This window comes from Bos indicus, chromosome 4 (assembly GCF_029378745.1).
Source record: "Bos indicus isolate NIAB-ARS_2022 breed Sahiwal x Tharparkar chromosome 4, NIAB-ARS_B.indTharparkar_mat_pri_1.0, whole genome shotgun sequence".
Classification (NCBI taxonomy): Eukaryota; Metazoa; Chordata; class Mammalia; order Artiodactyla; family Bovidae; genus Bos; species Bos indicus.
In genome coordinates, this window is record NC_091763.1 from 10,256,187 (window position 1) to 10,275,196 (window position 19,010).

General features: G+C 36.5%; 1 protein-coding gene across 9 annotated transcripts in view; it reads right to left on the minus strand.

The window, feature by feature from the left end:
• Window positions 1–288: 288 nt before the first annotated feature.
• FAM133B (family with sequence similarity 133 member B) overlaps window positions 289–19,010 on the minus strand; it is a 29,010-nt gene continuing 10,288 nt past the window's right edge. Inside the window, exons 2-12 of one of the 9 annotated variants that reach the window (XR_011566162.1) lie at window positions 18,289–18,386; window positions 16,259–16,337; window positions 15,318–15,392; window positions 15,149–15,181; window positions 14,695–14,757; window positions 14,140–14,232; window positions 13,020–13,070; window positions 9,279–9,371; window positions 4,685–4,732; window positions 3,852–3,976; window positions 289–1,869 (exon numbers count right to left, since the gene is read on the minus strand). Coding sequence is in view for 7 of the 9 variants with exons in the window: in XM_070787480.1 (XP_070643581.1) it covers window positions 1,783–1,869; window positions 4,685–4,732; window positions 9,279–9,371; window positions 13,020–13,070; window positions 14,140–14,232; window positions 14,695–14,757; window positions 15,149–15,181; window positions 15,318–15,392; window positions 16,259–16,337; window positions 18,289–18,386 (720 nt within the window). In the remaining 2 variants the exon portion in view is untranslated. The other 8 variants (XM_070787480.1, XM_070787482.1, XR_011566161.1 and 5 more) reach the window with 8 other exon arrangements.

Below are 19,010 nucleotides of genomic sequence, written 5' to 3' on the forward strand. Positions count from 1 at the left end.
AGCAAATCTGATCAACAAGTAACTTGATACATTTGTCCTATCCTTTAGCACTCCATGAACAATTCTGAGAAACTTCTTTTAGGATAAAAAATGTCTCCCCAACTTGCTGTGTACTTAAACCTTGTAGATTTCTTTAAAAAGGAAAGATTATGAAAATTCAAGCATAAAATTTAGGGAAATTTGCTAAAAATCTGGGGATATGTCTTATCCATCTACCACTTCATACTTAATAGTGTTTCTTAATGTTTATAACTTGTGACTCAAAGGGAGCTGATAAGAACACAGCTATTTTTAAGTAAAATAGCTATTTATTCAGCTTCTTGTCATGCCAAAATGTTTTGTGCATATGCCACTATAATTAGCACACCCTCTGTAACAGGCAAAATTGTACATCAAATTATATTTCATGTTACCTGATTATATAAAAATGTAAAGTGAAAATGATTTTCAATTCTCTTTAACATTACTAGTAAACAGTTCAGCAGGAGATATGAGGCACAAAATCTTAGTAAAATGTGACACAGGAAAAGCAATAATGTAATTCTCACTTAAATTTAACTTGTCATAATCTGTTGTGAATATACAAAGACAAACTTTTAAAACGTTATATTTACTAAGATTCTGGCAAGAGTTTTATGTAACAAGACACAGCATACCAGGCCTGCCACTCAACTTATTAATGGTAAGTCTCAGCTTCAATATGAAGCTGTTAAAAAAAAAAAAATCAAAAACCTGCTTTTTACATGCTAAATAGCTTGGCAAGTATGCTGTTAAACACAGTAAGGAATTTAAGATAGCAAGAATAAGAAGTTAATAAAAAGCTAAACATTACAGCCTAAACAAAATTCATACAAAAAATAAAAGAACTATCACTGGTTACATAAAATTTTCCTGACTGGTGAAAACTTAACAGTATAAAACATGCATTTTAGAATCTTTAGCTATCAAGTTCAAAAAGTACCAGTGTCTATCTGAAATGATTTCTTTTCAAAGCCAAAGTGTAGTCAAAATTAGTTCAAATGTTATAACACATTCTAATGCTAAAAAACATTCAGTATTATCGAAGTGGAGGTAAATCCCAGAGCTTTTGGGGCATTCTCATGCTGCAAAAGGCTATTTCTCTGGTTCACTCAAAGTAGCATGGGACAGAGTCCAAGGATGTGACTAAGCTCAGTAAAGGGCAAGACTGCCATACCTGGCTCTGACCTCCCCATGAAGCATGGCTCCTGTGTCCACAAAAATAAGATGTGTGAGGATAAAGGCACGCTATTCTGCTAGCTAAAGTGATAGCAAACCACCCCCCACCCCTAAAAGCTCCTTCCCCAGGTAAATAAAAAGGGGAAAAATTTAAAATACACTTATCTACAAGAGTAAGGATTTTGAAATATCAACGTAATCCCTACTTCAAAAAAGGTTAACTAGAGTCATCTGGTCATCTCTGATTACATCTTAATGATGTGTAACAGATTCAGTTTTTGTTGATTTATCATTAGATATTTCTAGTCAAAATATTAACTTTATTCCCAAATATCTTAAACCACTAGTATGACTGCAGTGTATTACCTCCCAGAGTTACTGGAAGAGGGAAAAAAACAGATGTTCAAGCAGCAGGCAACAGTTATGGCCCTTCACACAGTGGCATCTGAGTGGCTACTGACAGTCCAGGAATAATTTAAAAACAAGATAATTCATGCATTTTAGTAAATATGTCATAATTTTCACAGTTGAAATTTCCTTAGACATTGCACTTTCTTTATAAGTGAATCCTGCTTCTTCTTAATGTTATGGTGAGTCAGGACTTGAACTAGCAGCCTTCTTTTTCTTCTTCTTACTGTGTTTCTTATGCTTCTTTTTCTTTTTTGTTTTTTCCTGAAAAGATAGTTCCGTGTTAGATATAGCTACATGAAAACCTGCAAATTAAAAACAACTTCACTATGATACTAAGTTACTACGCAGTCATTTCAAACAATCCACACAAACAAGTAAGTTACTCAAAACATTTCTCAAAAAGTCTCAATAATACTGTATTGAGAGGAAAGAAAGTACTTGTCAATTTTCAAAGGATAAGGAAAAACTCTATGTCAGTAGCACATTAATGTAGCTTCTAACAACATTTCCTATAGGAAATAAATTCAATTGAATTATGGTATCAACTGCTATACTTTCTGTTATCTAATTTTTAAAGCTGTAATAATTATAGTTACTGCAAAGGAAATGTCACATCGCAGTAAAACAATTGTAAAATGGTAGCATTCAAAGGAAAAATACACTAAACCTATTTTTAAGTAAAAAGGAACAGATATTATGTACTGCTTAGGCTGGTAGGACTACTTCATTAACTTAACAACTAACTGGTACAAAATACTGATGCAAAGTTGCAAAGTCTATTTAGCACTTGATTTTTAGAGGAAAAGGCCATTGTAAAAGTAGTCATATTGTGACTAGACAAAGGAGGCTAAAACTTTGCTACACCCTGACTTTCTGATGTAAAAGAGAAAGGCAGACCTTTTAGAAACAGGTATGTGGAAATGGGGTATCAAGTAATACACTAGTGTTGATATTCAGGAGAAGAAAGTAAAAAGGGAAGAAGCACACAGAGGTGGCAAAAGCAAAGCTTCCAGTCCATCTCCTAATCTAGGAGAACTTTCCACCCCTTGCTCCCAATAAGGCCTTTTACCTACTTTGTGGCTCTTAAAACAACTTCCATTGTTCTTCTCATTACAAGTCCAAGTATACAAGGACTGTTACAGAGTCCAAATCTTGTATTTGGACTTCTGAAGGTAAGTTTTGGGTACAGATTACTTTTTCATAAAAGGACTGTTGGCCACTCTGTTCCTAAAAACACTTTTCTTCTTGGCTTCCAGGACACCTCATTGCTGCTTTTCTTCTATCACAAAGACCTCAGTTCCTTTGCTGGTTCCTCCTCTGCTCAACCTTTGTGGGCTTCCTTCTTTTCCACATGCTTTCCCAGTCACAGGCTTTAAATACCACTTACAAACCAATCTTTATATCCAGTCCTAGGCTCTGAAGACTGCAAGCGCCTCATTAATAGCTCTACCACACATATTTAAAACTACCATTAAAAATGCCTAATTTTTCTCTCAAGATTCTTTCTCAACCATTTTAGTAAATGGCACCACTAATTAATTCGTCATTTTAGTTAAGCCAAACAATCTAAGCTTCTTTGACTCTACTCTTTTAACTCCACTCTCCACCCCTGAGGCACCAAGCAAGTCCTACCACCTAAGCCCAAAACATACCTCAAATCTACCAGGCCGGGCCATCTCCACCACTACCACTGCAATACAGATACCAGCATTTCTCGTTTATGTCTACTCATCGCCTCCATTTTACAAAGGTGAGGTTGACTCAGGCCACCTGTTTGCTTTGATAAAAGCCCGGTGTGCTCTGTCTCAGGGCCTCGGCTTCCTTTCCAACCTCACCGCGCACTCTTCCTCTTTGTCTTGCATGGAGGAGCCAAGCCTACTTTTTTTCATTTCTTCCAGTGTACCAAGCTCACTCCCACCACAGGTCCTGAGCTCTTCTCTTTGTCTTGGACAGTCTTCCTTTCATCTACTGGTTGGCTCTTTTTTGTGAATCAGATTTCAGCTGAATTTTTACTTCTTAAAGAGGCCTTCCCTCCCTCAGCCTCTCATTTATCACCCTCTTATCTATCTTGAACTTCATTATAACAGCTATACCAAGACAGAACCGTGCCTGCATAGAGAAGCTTAATAAATACATGGAACTAAATGTATCAAACAGTGAAGTATGCAATACAAATTACAATTATCCCAAATTAATTAACTTTATGTCTTAATAATCTAACCAAAGATGAAAGCAGTCTTTACCCAAATTATTTTCCCACTCAGGAAAAAAGTCTCTTAAATGTTTCCTTGATCTCGGAGCATATAAAACGTTATGAATCATACATTATCAGGTGAACCTTCTTTCCAGAGGACTTTCATTTTAAGAGCTAAAGACATTTTGAGGAGAGGGTAGTTACTTTCAAACCTACAAATGATGCTGTTCATGTTTCTTTTACTTCTCCCTAAGAAAATGCCTTCAAAGGCCACAGCCCATACTTATGTGAGTGCTCCTAAATTAGTCTGGTGGTATGACCTCCATTTCTCTTTGGTAATTTGTTATACACTTTCTCTAGGCTGGTTTGCTTCTCACTGGATACCAAGTCTGTTTTCCTTATTCTCTTCTTCCACCTTCTCAACCTGCACAGCAGTAGAGCTGGCTTTAGAAATGACAAGAGTTATCTTTATTTATGAATCATTTATGATGTCACATTCCTGCTTATTTTGCACTGAAGCTTGTGCTTCAGGAGCTTTTTTCTGTTAGTATCAGGTTTGGTAGCTCTGGGAATAACTACTCTAGAAGATGGAGGGAATCACCATACTTTAGTTTCATGTTTCCTAGTATCATTCGTTTAAGGAAGTCAAACAAAAGTTTAAGCTTACAGTTTTAACAGTGAAATACTGAAATGCTACCAGGATATGCTTCCTTTTATTCTAAGCGAATTTAACTTTCTCCAACTCATTAAGTGAAGCTGCTGAACACCACACCTTTCTCAATTAATATTTAGTTCTAGTAAATGCAATCACGCTTTATCATGAGGTTTATATTAAACAAAACAGCTATACTGTTATCACGTAAAAACATAAGTGATACTTGCTGTTGTTTTTTCTCGTTCTTCACTGCTTTTCTTCTTTTTTGCTCGTACCTACAGAATTACAATTTTTGTGGAGAAAAGTTAAATATGTAACTTATACCCAAGGCATTTTTTTTTCATTCACTAATATAACTTGCATTTTTAGAATTTTTATGTAAAAAACATTTTTTTGACAATGAAATAACATTTTAAGTTGCTTTGTTGTTCCTTAAACCTATGTTAAATCACAGGGAGGATTCAATGAAAAACCTTTCAAGGAAAGTGAAAGGGTTAGTCGCTCAGTCGTGTTTGATTCTTTGCGACCCCATGGACTGTAGTTCACCAGGCACCTCTGTCCATGGGATTCTCCAAGCAAGAATACTGGAGTGGGTTGCCATTCCCTTCTCCAGGGGATCTTCCTAACCCAGGAATTGAACCTGGGTCTCCAGCATTGCAGACAGATTCTTTACCACTGAGCCACTCTTTCAGCACCTAAAAACAGCAGTAGAGGTACAGCAGATAAAAAATTTGAGCTGAAAGAAAACAGACTAAGCTCTGAATCCTACTTCTGCTATGTATTACTCTCATTGTAGCCTCTTGGTGAAATGTAGGTAAAAACCACCCTCAAGGCAGCGGGCTGGAATATGGTAGGTGTTTTTCTTACCTATGGTGTTGGTAATAAATAGTAGCTTTATATGTGTATATACATGTATAAAAAAATGTATATAGTATACTTGGTATCAATGAACCAATTAAAATCTTTTTAAGTAACAATTATTAACCCAATAATGTTTTATTTAAATATTTTAAAGTGTGATACACTGGATTTACATTATATTCAAGGTGCTAAAGCTGATGTGTATTAATGTTAAATCCAAGTATAACATTTTATATTAAGAAATACATAATTAATACAACATATTATAATACTGAAGGGCAGAAATTGCCAAAATGTTGAATTGTTTGGTTTATCTGCTAGGTTACTATATGTCAAATATATGAAAGGTAACTAACAATAGAACAAACAAACTAAAACAGACTAAAGGAATAGAACAAATAAACATGAGAGACTATTAGCTTTCAACAGGGGTGGAAGTTCTCTCATGAAAACACTTGGAAAATAAAAATATTGTTTCTGGTGGTATTCTTGTCATCACAATGACTGAGTGGGGAGGGCCAGGTTAATACAGGGGCGGGCTGTCATGCAATAGGATAGCCCTGACATAAATTTATAATAGCCTGCTTGACATTCATATAATGGACCCAATTATAAAAAGTAAAAAATCCTAAAAGATATTGCTGTTTAAGTTCTGCACTCAATATGCCAACAAATTTGGAAAACTCAGCAGCGGCTTTGGGACTGGAAAAGGTCAGTTTTCATTCCAATCCCAAAGAGGGCAATGCCAAAGAATGCTCAAACTACCGCAAAATTGTGCTTATTTCACATGCTAGTAGGGTTATGCTCAAAATCCTTCAAGCTAGGCTTCAGTAGTATGTGAGCAGAGAACTTCCAGATAGACAAGCTGGATTTAGAAAAGGCAGAGGAACCACATATCAAATTGCCAACATCCACCGGAACACAGAAAAAGAAAGGGAATTCCAGAAAAAAATCTGCTTCTGCTTCATTGACTACACTAAAGCCTTTGACTGTGCAGATCACAGCAAACTGCAAAATTCTAAGAGACAGCAATACCAGACCTGGTATTGCTGAGAAACCTGTATGCAGGTCAAGAAGCAACGGTTAGAACCGAACATCGAACAACGAACTGGTTCAAAATTGGGAAAGGAGTACGTTAAGAGTGTATGTACACTGTCACCCTATTTATTTAACTTATATGCAGAGTACATCATGCTTGAAATGCCAGGCTGGATGAATCACAAGCTGAAATCAATATTGCTGAGAGAAGTATCAATAACCTCATGTGCAGGTAACACCACCCTAATGGCAAAAAGCAAAGAGGAACTAAAGAGCCTCTTGATGACAGTGAAAGAAGAGAGTGAAAAAGCTGGCTTAAAACTCACCATTCAAAGAACTAAAGCCATGGCCTCCAGTCTCATTACTTCATGGCAAATACATGGGGAAAAATGGTGACCGCAACCACAAGATTAAAAGATGCTTGCCCCTCGGAAGGAAAGCAACGACACACCTAGACAGCGTGTTAAAAAGCAGAGACATTACTTTGCCAACAAGGTCCATATAGTCAAAGCTATGGTTTTTCCAGTAGTCATATATATGGATGTGAGTTGGACCATAATGAAGGCTGAGCGCCTAAGAATTGATGCTTTCAAACTGTGGTGCTGGAGAAGACTTTTGAGAGTTCCTTGGACAGCAAGAAGATCAAACTAGTCAATCCACAAGGAAATCAACCCTGAGTATTCATTGAAGGACTGATGCTGAAGCTGAATTTGGCCACCTGATGTGAAGAGCCGACTCATTGGAAAAGATCCTGATGCTCGGGAAGATTGAGGGCAGGAGCAAAGGGGATGACAGAGGATGAAATGGTTGGATGTCATCATTGACTCAATGGACAAGAGCATGAGCAAACTTCAGGAGATAGTGAAGGAAGATTGGTGTGCTGCAGTCCATGGGGTCGCAGAGTGGGACATGACTGAGTGACTGAACAAGTTTATTAAAATATGAACACAAGTATTTTGTACTGGGTTTTAACATACAGTTGGCCCTCCATATTCACGGGTCCAGCACCCATGGATTCAATCAACCACGGATCAAAAATATTTGGGAAGGGGATTCCCTGGTGGCTCAGTGGTAAAGAATCCACCTGCAATACCAGAGATGAGGGTTCAATCCCTGCATCGGGGAAGATCCCACACGCCGCGGATCAACTGTGCCCATGTGTTACATCTCCTGAGCCTATGCTCTAGGGCCCGGGAGCCCCAGTTACTGAGCCCACGTGCCACAACTACTGAAGCCCTCGCACCCTAGGGCCCATGCTCCACAGGAGAAGCTGCTGCAGTGAGAAGCTTGCATGTAGCAACTAGAGAATATCCTCTGCTCACTGCAAGGAGAGAAAAGCCCACCCAGCAACAAAGATTCAGCACAGCCAGAAGTAAACAATTTTTTTTTTTTTTGGGGAAAAAAAATGGCAGAAAGTTTCAAAAAGCAAAACTTGAATTGGCCACATGCCAGCAACTATTTATACAGCATTTACATTGTATTAGGTAATTATATGTCGGAGAAGGCAATGGCACCCCACTCCAGTACTCTTGCCTGGAAAATCCCATGGACGAGGGGCCTGGTGGGCTGCAGACCATGGGGTCGCCAAGAGTCAGACACGACTGAACAACTTCACTTTCCCTTTTCACTTTCATGCACTGGAGAAGGAAATGGCAACCCACTCCAGTGTTCTTGCCTGGAGAATTCCAGGGACGGGGGAGCCTGGTGGGCTGCCCTCTATGGGGTCGCAGAGAGTCGGACACGAATGAAGTGACTTAGCAGCAGCAGCAGGTATTATATGTACTCTACAGATAACTTAAAAGTATATGGGAGGATGTGCATAGGTTATACACAAGTATTTACTATGCCATTTTATGTAAGAGACAACACCTGTGGATTTTTATATCCACTGGGGTCCTGGAACCAACTCCCTGCAGACAGGGAAGAATGACAGGATAGTAAATGTCCCACAAGAGCGATATCATGTAAATGGAGGGAAGACTGTATTTTGTTTCATTCGGAGGTTTACTGGGAATTATCTACCATTTTCGAAAATGTCACCGACGACAATGCTATTGTATGGCTTTTTAAGGGCGTAGGTCAATTTGCCTGCTATAGCCTGAATTTTGCTGCAGCTCAATATTTTAAGTCTTCTAGTGTTATTATGCTCAAATACTTATATACCGAAATAAAATTTTATAAAATTATATATTATTTTTTCTATTCATTTTTATTTCTTTAAGGGATACTATCAATAATATAAAAATGTGTACAGGTAAGCTATACTACCTACAAATTTCATTAAACGAACAGTGTGAAATATTGCTACATAAATTGCTATAAAATTGCTACAGGTTTTATTTTTCAAATGAGGAATGCAAGTCTAAGCAGAGGACTACATCAAAGATGATAACTTAGAAACCTAAAATGAACCAAGAAAGGACTCTAACTCCAATAGAGTACAAAATCTAAGATATGGATATTATAGCTGAAAAGGATGGTCTAGATTACCTAATCGTAGTCCCTCATTTTATGGATAGGAAAACTGAGGTCCTGTCAACATTTCTGCTTTACCTTATAATCTTTCTGCTTCCTAAAGAGCAGCTCAAAACCAAAACAAGGGAATGCTGGGTTTTAATGTGCTACATACTATACAGTATTTTTCATGTCATCAAAATGGTAGTAAAATTTAAAGAAAATATTAGTAGAGTAAAAATAAAAGTTCTCAGATTGGAAAGGTATGTGGGAATATAATTATCAAAATAAAAATTGTATTTCTATCTTCTGTAAAAATACAGAATTTCTTCTTAAATGGCATTTCTTTAACATGTTAGAAAAGTGAGTCAAATACTTATGAAAAATTATTTTTTAATAATTCACATTTATTAAGTCAAATAACTAGATATTTTAAGGTAAAGAAAATGGATTTAATTATATACTTACCTCCTCAGTATACTCTGATTCTGACTCTGACTCAGATGATAATGGTTTATCTTCTGGATACATCTTTCTTTTTTTGCTGAGCCCTTTAATGTCCTATGAAAAATAAATGCATGTATGCTGACTCAGATGTAATAGTATGCTGCAAGAATTTTACGTTTCAAAGTTCTACTTAAAAATCTTTCCTATTATCACAAAAACTACCCATTTTCATTTTAGAACTGTCTAAAATTGGTGACAATTATCAGGAATCAGTTTCTAATTTCAATAAAAGTTACTTTTATTAAGTAACTTGAAAAGAAGTAACTATACATCGACTTAGATGTAATATCCTCTTTATTTTCTCTAATTAAACATGATAGAATCTTAAAGAGTTAATGAAAACATAGTATAAGATTTGGGTCCTCTGCATTCTAACTCTTTTGTTTCAATCCAGGGTTGGATCAGACAGGCCTAGTGCTATAGAAAAGAATCTAAAAAGATCACTGCATTTTAATGCATTTAAAGTGTTAAATTCACATTAAAAAACAAAACAAAACAAAAAACCCAAACTTAATCCCTAAGCATTTCATGATGAGAAAATGTATAACTCGGGGGAAGAAAAGGAGAATAAGACTGGGAGAAGGGAGAAGTACTCTGAAAACATCTGAAGCAAAACGACAAAACATGAAGATGTATTCAAGCTGCATTCTGGATATGCCAGTTGTCATTTTATATTTTCTATATACTTTGTATGTATGAAGTAGTTCATAACAAAAACAAAACCACATTAAGGAAAAAATGCTTACCACCTAATCTTACACAGAAAAAAATGACCATTTTTTCTATAGCATGAACCCAATTTTGAAGATGTAAACAAGAAAATAAACTAAAAGTGATGATACACGTTAGATTACATGTGATTTGTTTCTGTAAACAGCTTTATTATTTTGGTAGAAATAATTCATTATAAGAAAATGCACCCAAATCCCACAACAGGGATTTTGGAAAACATCTATGTGTGTATGTATGCCTATACATAAATACCTGTTTATGTAACCCACTCTTCTCACCCAACAGTATCTTTCCATGCCAAATACACCATCATTTGTGGCCACTTTTGATATACATTGAAAATACGTATCACTTAGAGTATATCCCACAATCTACTTAACCCATCTCCTTCTGGAGGGCAGTCATATAGGTTTTTGCTATTAAAGTTGAAACAGAGTAAAGGGTATGTGAGGGCAAAATCTTTATCTAACAATAAAGACTAAATCAAAAACCAAAGTAGCCTTCATCCAAATGATTGTCTCCCTTTCCCACAATCCTCAAAATTGTGAAAGAAGAATGGAAATACAAATTGTGGTGCATTAAAATAATGGAATATTAGAAGCAGAAGAAACAAACTTGAGAGTATCAAGAAGGATAAATGTCAACAGCAATGTTGTGTGAAAAAAAGGAAGTTTCAGAAGAAAACACAATGATACCACTTTGAAAATATGTGTGAACACACACTTATATAAAGGTGGATGGGAAGGATACACAGTAATTTCAAAAACAGCTGCCTATAGTGAAGGAGAATGTGACAGAGACTTCTGCCAATAAAACAAGACATGACAAAATTTAAACCATTTGTTAATTCTGCTGGGTACGTATATGTTATTTATTATATGTGTATGTACTGCTCTTTATTTTGCATATTTTGAAGTACTTCAAAATCATACTGCAGATGTTTTATTAGTTATTTCATGTTTGTAAACTGCCAGTTTTCAGTTTTACATTTTTTTTAAACACAGGAAAATAACCGCTTATTATTTTGTAATGGTTTTGAAAATCAGGAATTTCTGTTGAAATTATATCACACCCTATTGGAACTATGAAAATAATCACAGTTTCCTTCCTTTGAGCAGTTAATATGGCTGCTGCTGCTAAGTCACTTCAGTCGTGTCCAACTCTGTGCAACCCCACAGACAGCAGCCCACCAGGCTTCCCCGTCCCTGGGATTCTCCAGGCAAGAACACTGGAGTGGGTTGCCATTTCCTTCTCCAATGCATGAAAGCGAAAAGTGAAAGAGAAGTCGCTCAGTCGTGAACGACTCTTAGCGACCCCATGGACTGCAGCCTACCAGGTCCTCCGTCCATGGGATTCTCCAGGCAAGAGTACTGGAGTGGGGTGCCAATGCCTTCTCCAGTTAATATGGTGAGTTATATTAATAAATTTTAAATGCTTGAATCCTTGGAATTAACGAAACCAACTTTGTCAATATGGTTTCTTTTTTAGTGTATTTATTTGCAAACTGGGAAAAAAAAAAAAGAAAGAAAGAAACCTCTTCTCCATATATACCCAAAAGAAAACATTATAGACTAAGGGAAAGAAGCCAGTCACAAAAGGTCATATACAGTATAACTGCTTTTATATGATATAGCCAGAACACATAAATTCATAGAGACATAAGCAGACTGGAGGCTAACACAGGATGAGGAGAGAGAAAGAAATTGAGTACTTAATGAGTATGGGTATTTTTAATGTAATTATGAAAAAGTCTTGAAACTAAAGAGCAGATCAATGCCCAGCATTGTACATAAACAAAGTATCACCAAATTATAATTTAAAGATGGTTCATAGCATATTACGTGAATTTCATCTCAATTTTTGTTGTTGTTCAGTCACTAAGTTGTGTCTGACTCTTTGCAACCCCATGAACTGCAGCACACCAGGCCTCCCTGTCCCTTGCCATCTCCCAGAATTTGCCCAACTTCATGTCCATTGGAATGATATAAAAAGACTGAATAAAACTTGGTGACACTGGTATTTAGTTTTCTTTTATTAGTAATGCTTTCTTTAGGCTTTTATTTTTAATAATCAGAAAGACTGCATATGTGCTCAGTTGCTAAGTTGTGTTCGACTCTTTGTGACACCATGGACTGTAGCCTGCCAGCCTCCTCTGTCTATGGGATTTCCCAGGTAAGAACACCGGAGTGGGTTGCCATTTCCTCTCCAGGGAATCAAAAAGACTAGAAATTATAAATTAGAAACTTAGGCATAAATTTAGTATTAAGCATAGATAAGCTATAAATGAAGACAAAACATCTACTTACAGTAGAAAAAACATTTTTAAAATTATCTATGGTATACTCAATTTGAAAGAGAAATCCATGTTCTTTCATTAAAAGGACCTTCTTTAAAGTGAAGTGAGGAAACAAATGGAATGTTTAAAACTTCATTATTTCAATTTTGAGATAATACATTACATCTACACAAATTCTCTGCAGGAATACTCTTCTGATCTTTTCCTTTCAATAATGAACCCAATAAGCAAAAGAAATCTCTTAAGTTAAAAAGGGAATGCTTTATTGTTGATTGCTTGAAACAATTCTTAAAGGAAATGAAGAATCTTAAATTAAAACAATGTAGGGATTTCCCTGGTGGCTCAGTGGGAAGAATACACCTGTCAGTGCGAGGGACATGGGTTCAATCCCTGGTCCGGGAACATTCCACATGCCACAGAGCAACTAAGCCCATGTACTATAATTACTGATCCTGTGCACCACAACTCCTGAAGCCCGCATGCCTGAGAGCCTATAACAAGTGAAGCAACGGCAATGAGAAGTCCATGCAGTGCAACAAAGAGTAGCTTCCACTCGCTGCAACTAGAGAAAATCCACACAAACCAGTGAAGACCCAGCGCAGTTAAAAATGAATAAATAATATTAAATATATATATATATAAATATAAAAAAGGCAACATAAAATATACATTACCTTTTCTTTCTCAGTTGCATCTTTTGACTTCTTTTTCTTTTTTAAACTATCCTAAACAAACATATATGTATATTAATTTTACATGTGAAAGATAGAGCATTATACCATAATGAACAAAAATATCAAAAAGGTGATTATGATTGAAAGAAATTTACTTCCAGGCAAGAATTTCTACTTTTGAAACCCTCTGAGCTAGCTATTAACCTCTCTGAGCCTTCATTATCCATCAAATGGGATAAACAAGTATCTACTTCATAGAGTTGCTGAGAGGACTGAGTTAAAAGTCAAGTGCTTAGAACTAGGCCTAATACATAGCAGGCATCCAATAAACGTTAGCTATCAGTATCATTAAACTGGCTCTTCTGCTTTAAGAACAAAACTACCATTTACTGAGTACTTTCTAGACACCAGGAATTTTATCAGAAGAAAGCTCAGTAGGTGAAGTAGATATCCGCTATAAAACCATTTAGTGGTTTTGTTCTCCTTGATCCCCAGGACAGTGCTTGTCAAACTGTAAAACACCATGTCAGAATCACAGAGACTATTTGTTAAAAATGTAGACTTCTGATCCTAATCAGCCTCACTAAATCAGACTGTGGAGATGGGGCCCAGAAATCTACATTTTTACTACAACCTGCATGTATTTCTTATGACCACTAATGTTTGAGAGTTAACTGTACCTGATAATTCTGGATAGTACAGGACAGATGAGGTATAGTACCATAAAAAGGACACTGGATCAGATATCAGAAGACAGATTCAACTTCCAATTCTAATACTATTTGTATGAACTGAAGCAAGATGCTTTTTATCTGCACTATAAATGGTTTATGAAGATGGGAAAAACAATGTCAGCCATGTTTATCATAAAGTTACCATGAAAATTTTGAGACATGGAGACTTGTATGTCAGAGCATTTAGAGAACAATTAAATGCCCTATGGACAATATTAAGTGCATCAATTAAGTGGCACAGAGCATCTAAGTACAAAAAACAGTATCATTTCAACACTGAGAACTATTTAAGATAGTTCTATTTAAGAGAGAACTATTTAAGAACTAAAAGAAAAATCTAATTAAATGTCTGCTATACAAAACATTGCTCATTTAAACAGTTTTACCTTATTGTCTGATTCAGTTTCTGACATGGAACTTTCAGAAGATTTATGTGAACGACTCTTCTTTTTCTTTTTCCTTTTTCCTTGTCTCTTATCCTACATGAAACATAAATAATTTGCTTTGTTTTGTTGCATATATTCATTGCATTTAATTGACATAAAAACTTCATCAATGAACAAAACTTAATGAAAATATCAGCTTGTAAATGTTTTATTTAAAAATATTTAAAATATACATCACTTTTTTAAAAATTAAAAAACGTTAAGTGATTTGAGTCACATGTAATTCTTAGCTAAAATGGACTTTCTGATTTTTAAATCCATTTCTTCTACTAACATTCTTAAATGAACAAGACAAATTTAGGAATCTAAAAAATACATTTACCAATATTTAAGTATCTAGTTATTTATTCATGTCAGTGCTCTCAGAGATAATCAATCAAAACTTGGAAGTAAACATTTCCAACAGATTCTTCATAATAGGTTTCCCCTTGTTATGAAAGATATCAGAGATGCTATTTCATGTATTTCATATTTCATCACGACAGCAAACATTACCTCATCTTCAGAATCTGAAGAACTGCTGGAAGAATCAGAGCTTGATGAAGAAGAAGATGAATACTTGACCAAGCACAAAACAATTAAAGCTTGTGAGATGCAGGAACTTTTCTTTTACTAAGTCTCTCAAATACTTAATGAGATCAATCTAGTTTCTGAGAAACGGATGCCATATGACTTAAATATTAAATGTCAAATTTCACCCCCTGCCCCCCATCCCCCCAAAGTAACAAAAGATGTGGTCAATTTTCCCTCTTTAATTGTGGTGAAGGAGTCACGAAGTCAGCATCTTCCTTTTATTATCATTAACAGAACAAACCCACCCATAACTACCAAAGGACCTCCAGACTCTGACTTAGCTAGAGTTAGCATACAGGTTGTACCAATTACTCCTACTTTTTGTTCTGTAGGCTCTTGATTATAACATTTAGAAAAATGGAAAACTTTTGCTCACCCTACCAGATTTCTTCTTTTCTTTTTTCTTTCTCTAAAAGCAAACAAATACAAGTACAAATCTAAATAAGGTAGTGTTTTCCAGTGGACCTATTAACAGCAGTACACAGCAGTATTATGTAAACCCAACTCTGAGACTAAGAGTAGCAATAAAATAAAAATGGCACTACCTGTCTTTTTTTGGATGAGCTCTCACTTCCACTTAACAATTTCTCCCTGTGTTTTTCTAGTTCTTTCTTCCAGTTCTGCAGAAAAATTGTAAACACATCAGAAGTCGTCTCTCCCCTCCTAATATATCTAAATGTTGTTGTCCTTTGTTGTTCAGTCGCTAAGTTGTGACCGACTCTTTGCGAACCCATGAACTGCAGCACGCCAGGCTCCCCTGTCCTTTATTATCTCCCTGAGTTTGCTCAAACTCACGTCCATTGAATCAGTGATGCCATCCAACCATCTCATCCTGTTGCCCCCTTCTCCTTTTATACTGAAATGTACAGACAACTACTTCCTTCCTTCCATCCTCTACTATCTGGCTTCCATCTCAGCCTCTAATTACAGTCAAAAGATGCTGCAGGTTTAAGAATCCTCTTCCCTGTCACCAAAGGAGCCTCTACCGAGCTCTTTTCCAAGAGGATATTATGAAGTGGAAATTCCACACTGTATACTGAAAGGAGGAGTAGGTTGTTATTACTGAAACTGAGAAGTTTTTTCTTTTTAAGAAAGGTGGTTAAATTCTCTTTCCAGACAATAAAAGTTCAATTAATCTATACTGTGGCTGAAATACTACATGTAGATTTGTAATCAAAACAAGCAAACATCATTGTGGAAATCTCAGGGTAAGATGGGGGCCTGGGGACTAGGGGAGAGAAGGGAAGAACCTAACATTTAGAAGACTTAAGATGATTTAAATTACAGTAAGATGTTTTTTCTCTTTTTTAAAGACATCAAATATTTAAATACAAACCATATTCAATGTAACAAAAACACTTCTAAAATACAGAGCCCCCTTAAAGAGCTAGGCCCAAACTCTTGGCTTATTAAAAATTATCTCATTTTTTATTAAAAAAAAAAAAAAAAAGATTAGTCTCTTTTTCTAAAGGCACAATTTACAAACCTCATTCATTTTTTCTTCAAATTCAGCCAATGCCTTGGAGCCTTTCTTTTTCTTTTCTAGTTGTTCTTTCAGTTCTTCCCTTAAAAAATAGAGTGTACAATAAATTTTCAAGCAATTCAAATTAGAGATGGCTGCTGACAAACAACAAAAATTTCATAATTTTTAAATATCCTAATAAGCCTCCATTCCAGCTCCAGTGTTGCTACATTTAAAATTTCTTTGCTCATGTCCCTGTATATTAATTATCATAATAAATCCTATTAGATAACATAATCATTCCTCACCAGAACATGGGTTTATAAGAACTAATATTTTATATAAATTTATATTTATTTAAATTTATATATCTATAAGTTTATATAAACAGGTTCAATCCCTGGGTTGGGAAGATGCCCTGGAGGAAATGGTAAGCCACTGCAGTATTCCTGCATGGAGACTCCCATGGACAGAGGAGCCTGGTGGGCTACAGTCCACGGGGTCACAGGGAGTTGGAATGACTCAGCAAGTGAGCGCACATGCTCCCAACAGGTACTGTTTTAAATACATCTTCCTTTCATCCTCACAACAATCCCGTGAGAAAAGGTAGCTTTATTACTCCCATTATATGGGAGAGAAAGAGGCTGCAGCTTAGGGAAGGTCACAAAGCTGGCAGTTGCAGTGTTAGGGTGAGTTAAGGCCTGTATGACTGAACTACTATAGTCTACTACTAAGTCACCCACTTTATAATGTACCTGCTTACAAGAAAGAGTGGCCCTGGCTGGTATCTGAGAACTTAGATCTTGGCACCGTGCCCTGATAAGAGTGCTCACTATGCCTATCTATACACACACGATAGTTTATATGAACATCTGCATTCCTTCTGGAAGTCTGAAATTTTGGCAGCTGATAGGCAGAGGCTGATCAATCTCCAATAAAAAAGCTGGACATACTGAATCACACTAGCTGGCCACATCTCACACGTGTTATCGCAACTCATTGCTGGGGGAATTAAAGGCAGCATCCTGTATGACTCTGCAGAAGCAGTGCTAGAAGCTGCCCCAATCTCCCCTGGACTTCTCCCCACGCGCCTTTCTCCTCTGCTGACTGTGCCTGGTATCCTCCCACTATGATAAATCTTGCCCATGAGCACAACTATCTGTGAATCCTTCTAGCAATTACCCAACCTGAGGGTTGTCTTGGCAATGGCTGACCACATATGTAATGCACTAGCTCAGGCACTTCCCCTTTCCCTTCTCAAAAAAAAAAGTACTCATCCCTTCTCCCCAATCTTAAAGATAAAATACACTTTGTTTTGCAATAATTTATTTCCCTGTATGCTGCAACAATAAACAACGGCACTGAGGAAAGGGCAGACACAGCTTACTTCCTATTTAAGGATTCCTTGTGGTGTGTAAGCACAAGTTTCAACTCTAGCTGCCCAGCTCTCAGGGGCCCTTAGAAGGAATAAAAAGCTAACAGCTCTGAATCTTCTCTTATGTCACTTCAGGAGTATGGGTATTTAATAATAAGACATATTGAAAAATAATAATGTTAGAGCTACAACGCTTTATTTAGCAAAGATCAGAGCCACTCAACGATATGCAAAACAACAAACTTTAACACACAACTTAGACAATGGGAAATCCTAACACATTGTAAAGCCAGCAGGTAAAACCAGAAACAAGGCCTAACATTTTCTTTCTCAACACTTACGGTTACACCTCAAAGGTTAAATTATTCAAACCTACCATTTTAAATAGCTTGGAATACTGCAAGGTTAAGGTCTCTTTTAGGAGCCAGGGATATTTTTGGTATGCAAGATTCTCTGGCAGTGCTTCAGCTTTAGCTGTACTAGGTGGTGGGTTCCTAAATGCTTGCTTTACATTCATGCATGTGCTTTATACGTTCAAAAGTAAGCACATATTAAATACTACTTCAAACAATGATGCATCCAGCAACTGCTTGGCAATCAGTAGAAGCTGTAAAATGACCTTTAAAACATTTATGAAAACCTTATATATATTTATATAGGTAAATTGTTTCACAAATACCAGGTAGGCCTTGGTCGATTCAAATAATCTTGGATCGTTGGACCTGAAGACTGGATTGGACCCCTTGATCTGGCCATTGCTATTGGGTTCATATAGGCCTTGAGGAAAAAAAAACAAAAATTAACTCCATTAAAATAATCATTTTCTTACTCATAAAGCAATCTTTACTATAAACGCATACTAGGTCAAACTATGCCAAAGAACTGAGTTCAACCTCCCACACAGTTGCACTCATTTCACACGCTAGCAAAATAATGCTCAAAATCTGTCAAGCAAGGCGTCAACAGTGGACCCGAGAACTTCCAGATGTACAAGCTGGATTTAGAAAAAGCACAGGAATAGGACATCAAATTGCCAACATCTGCTGGATCACAGAAAAAACTAGAGAATTCCAGAAAAACATCTACTTCTGCTTCACTGACTATGCTAAAGGCTTTGACTGTGTAGGTCACAGTCAAAGTGTAGATTCCACAAACCGTGGAAAATTCTTAAAGAGATGGGAATACCAGATGATTTTACCTGCCTCCTGGGAAACCTGTATGCAGGTCAAGAAGCAACGGTTAGAACTGGACATGGAACAATCAACTGGTTCAAAATTGGGAAAGGAAAATGTCAAGGCTGCATACTGTCACCCTGCTTATTTAACTTATATGTAGAGTATATCATGAGAAACGCTGGGCTGGATGAAGCACAGGATGGAATCAAGACTGCTGGGAGAAATA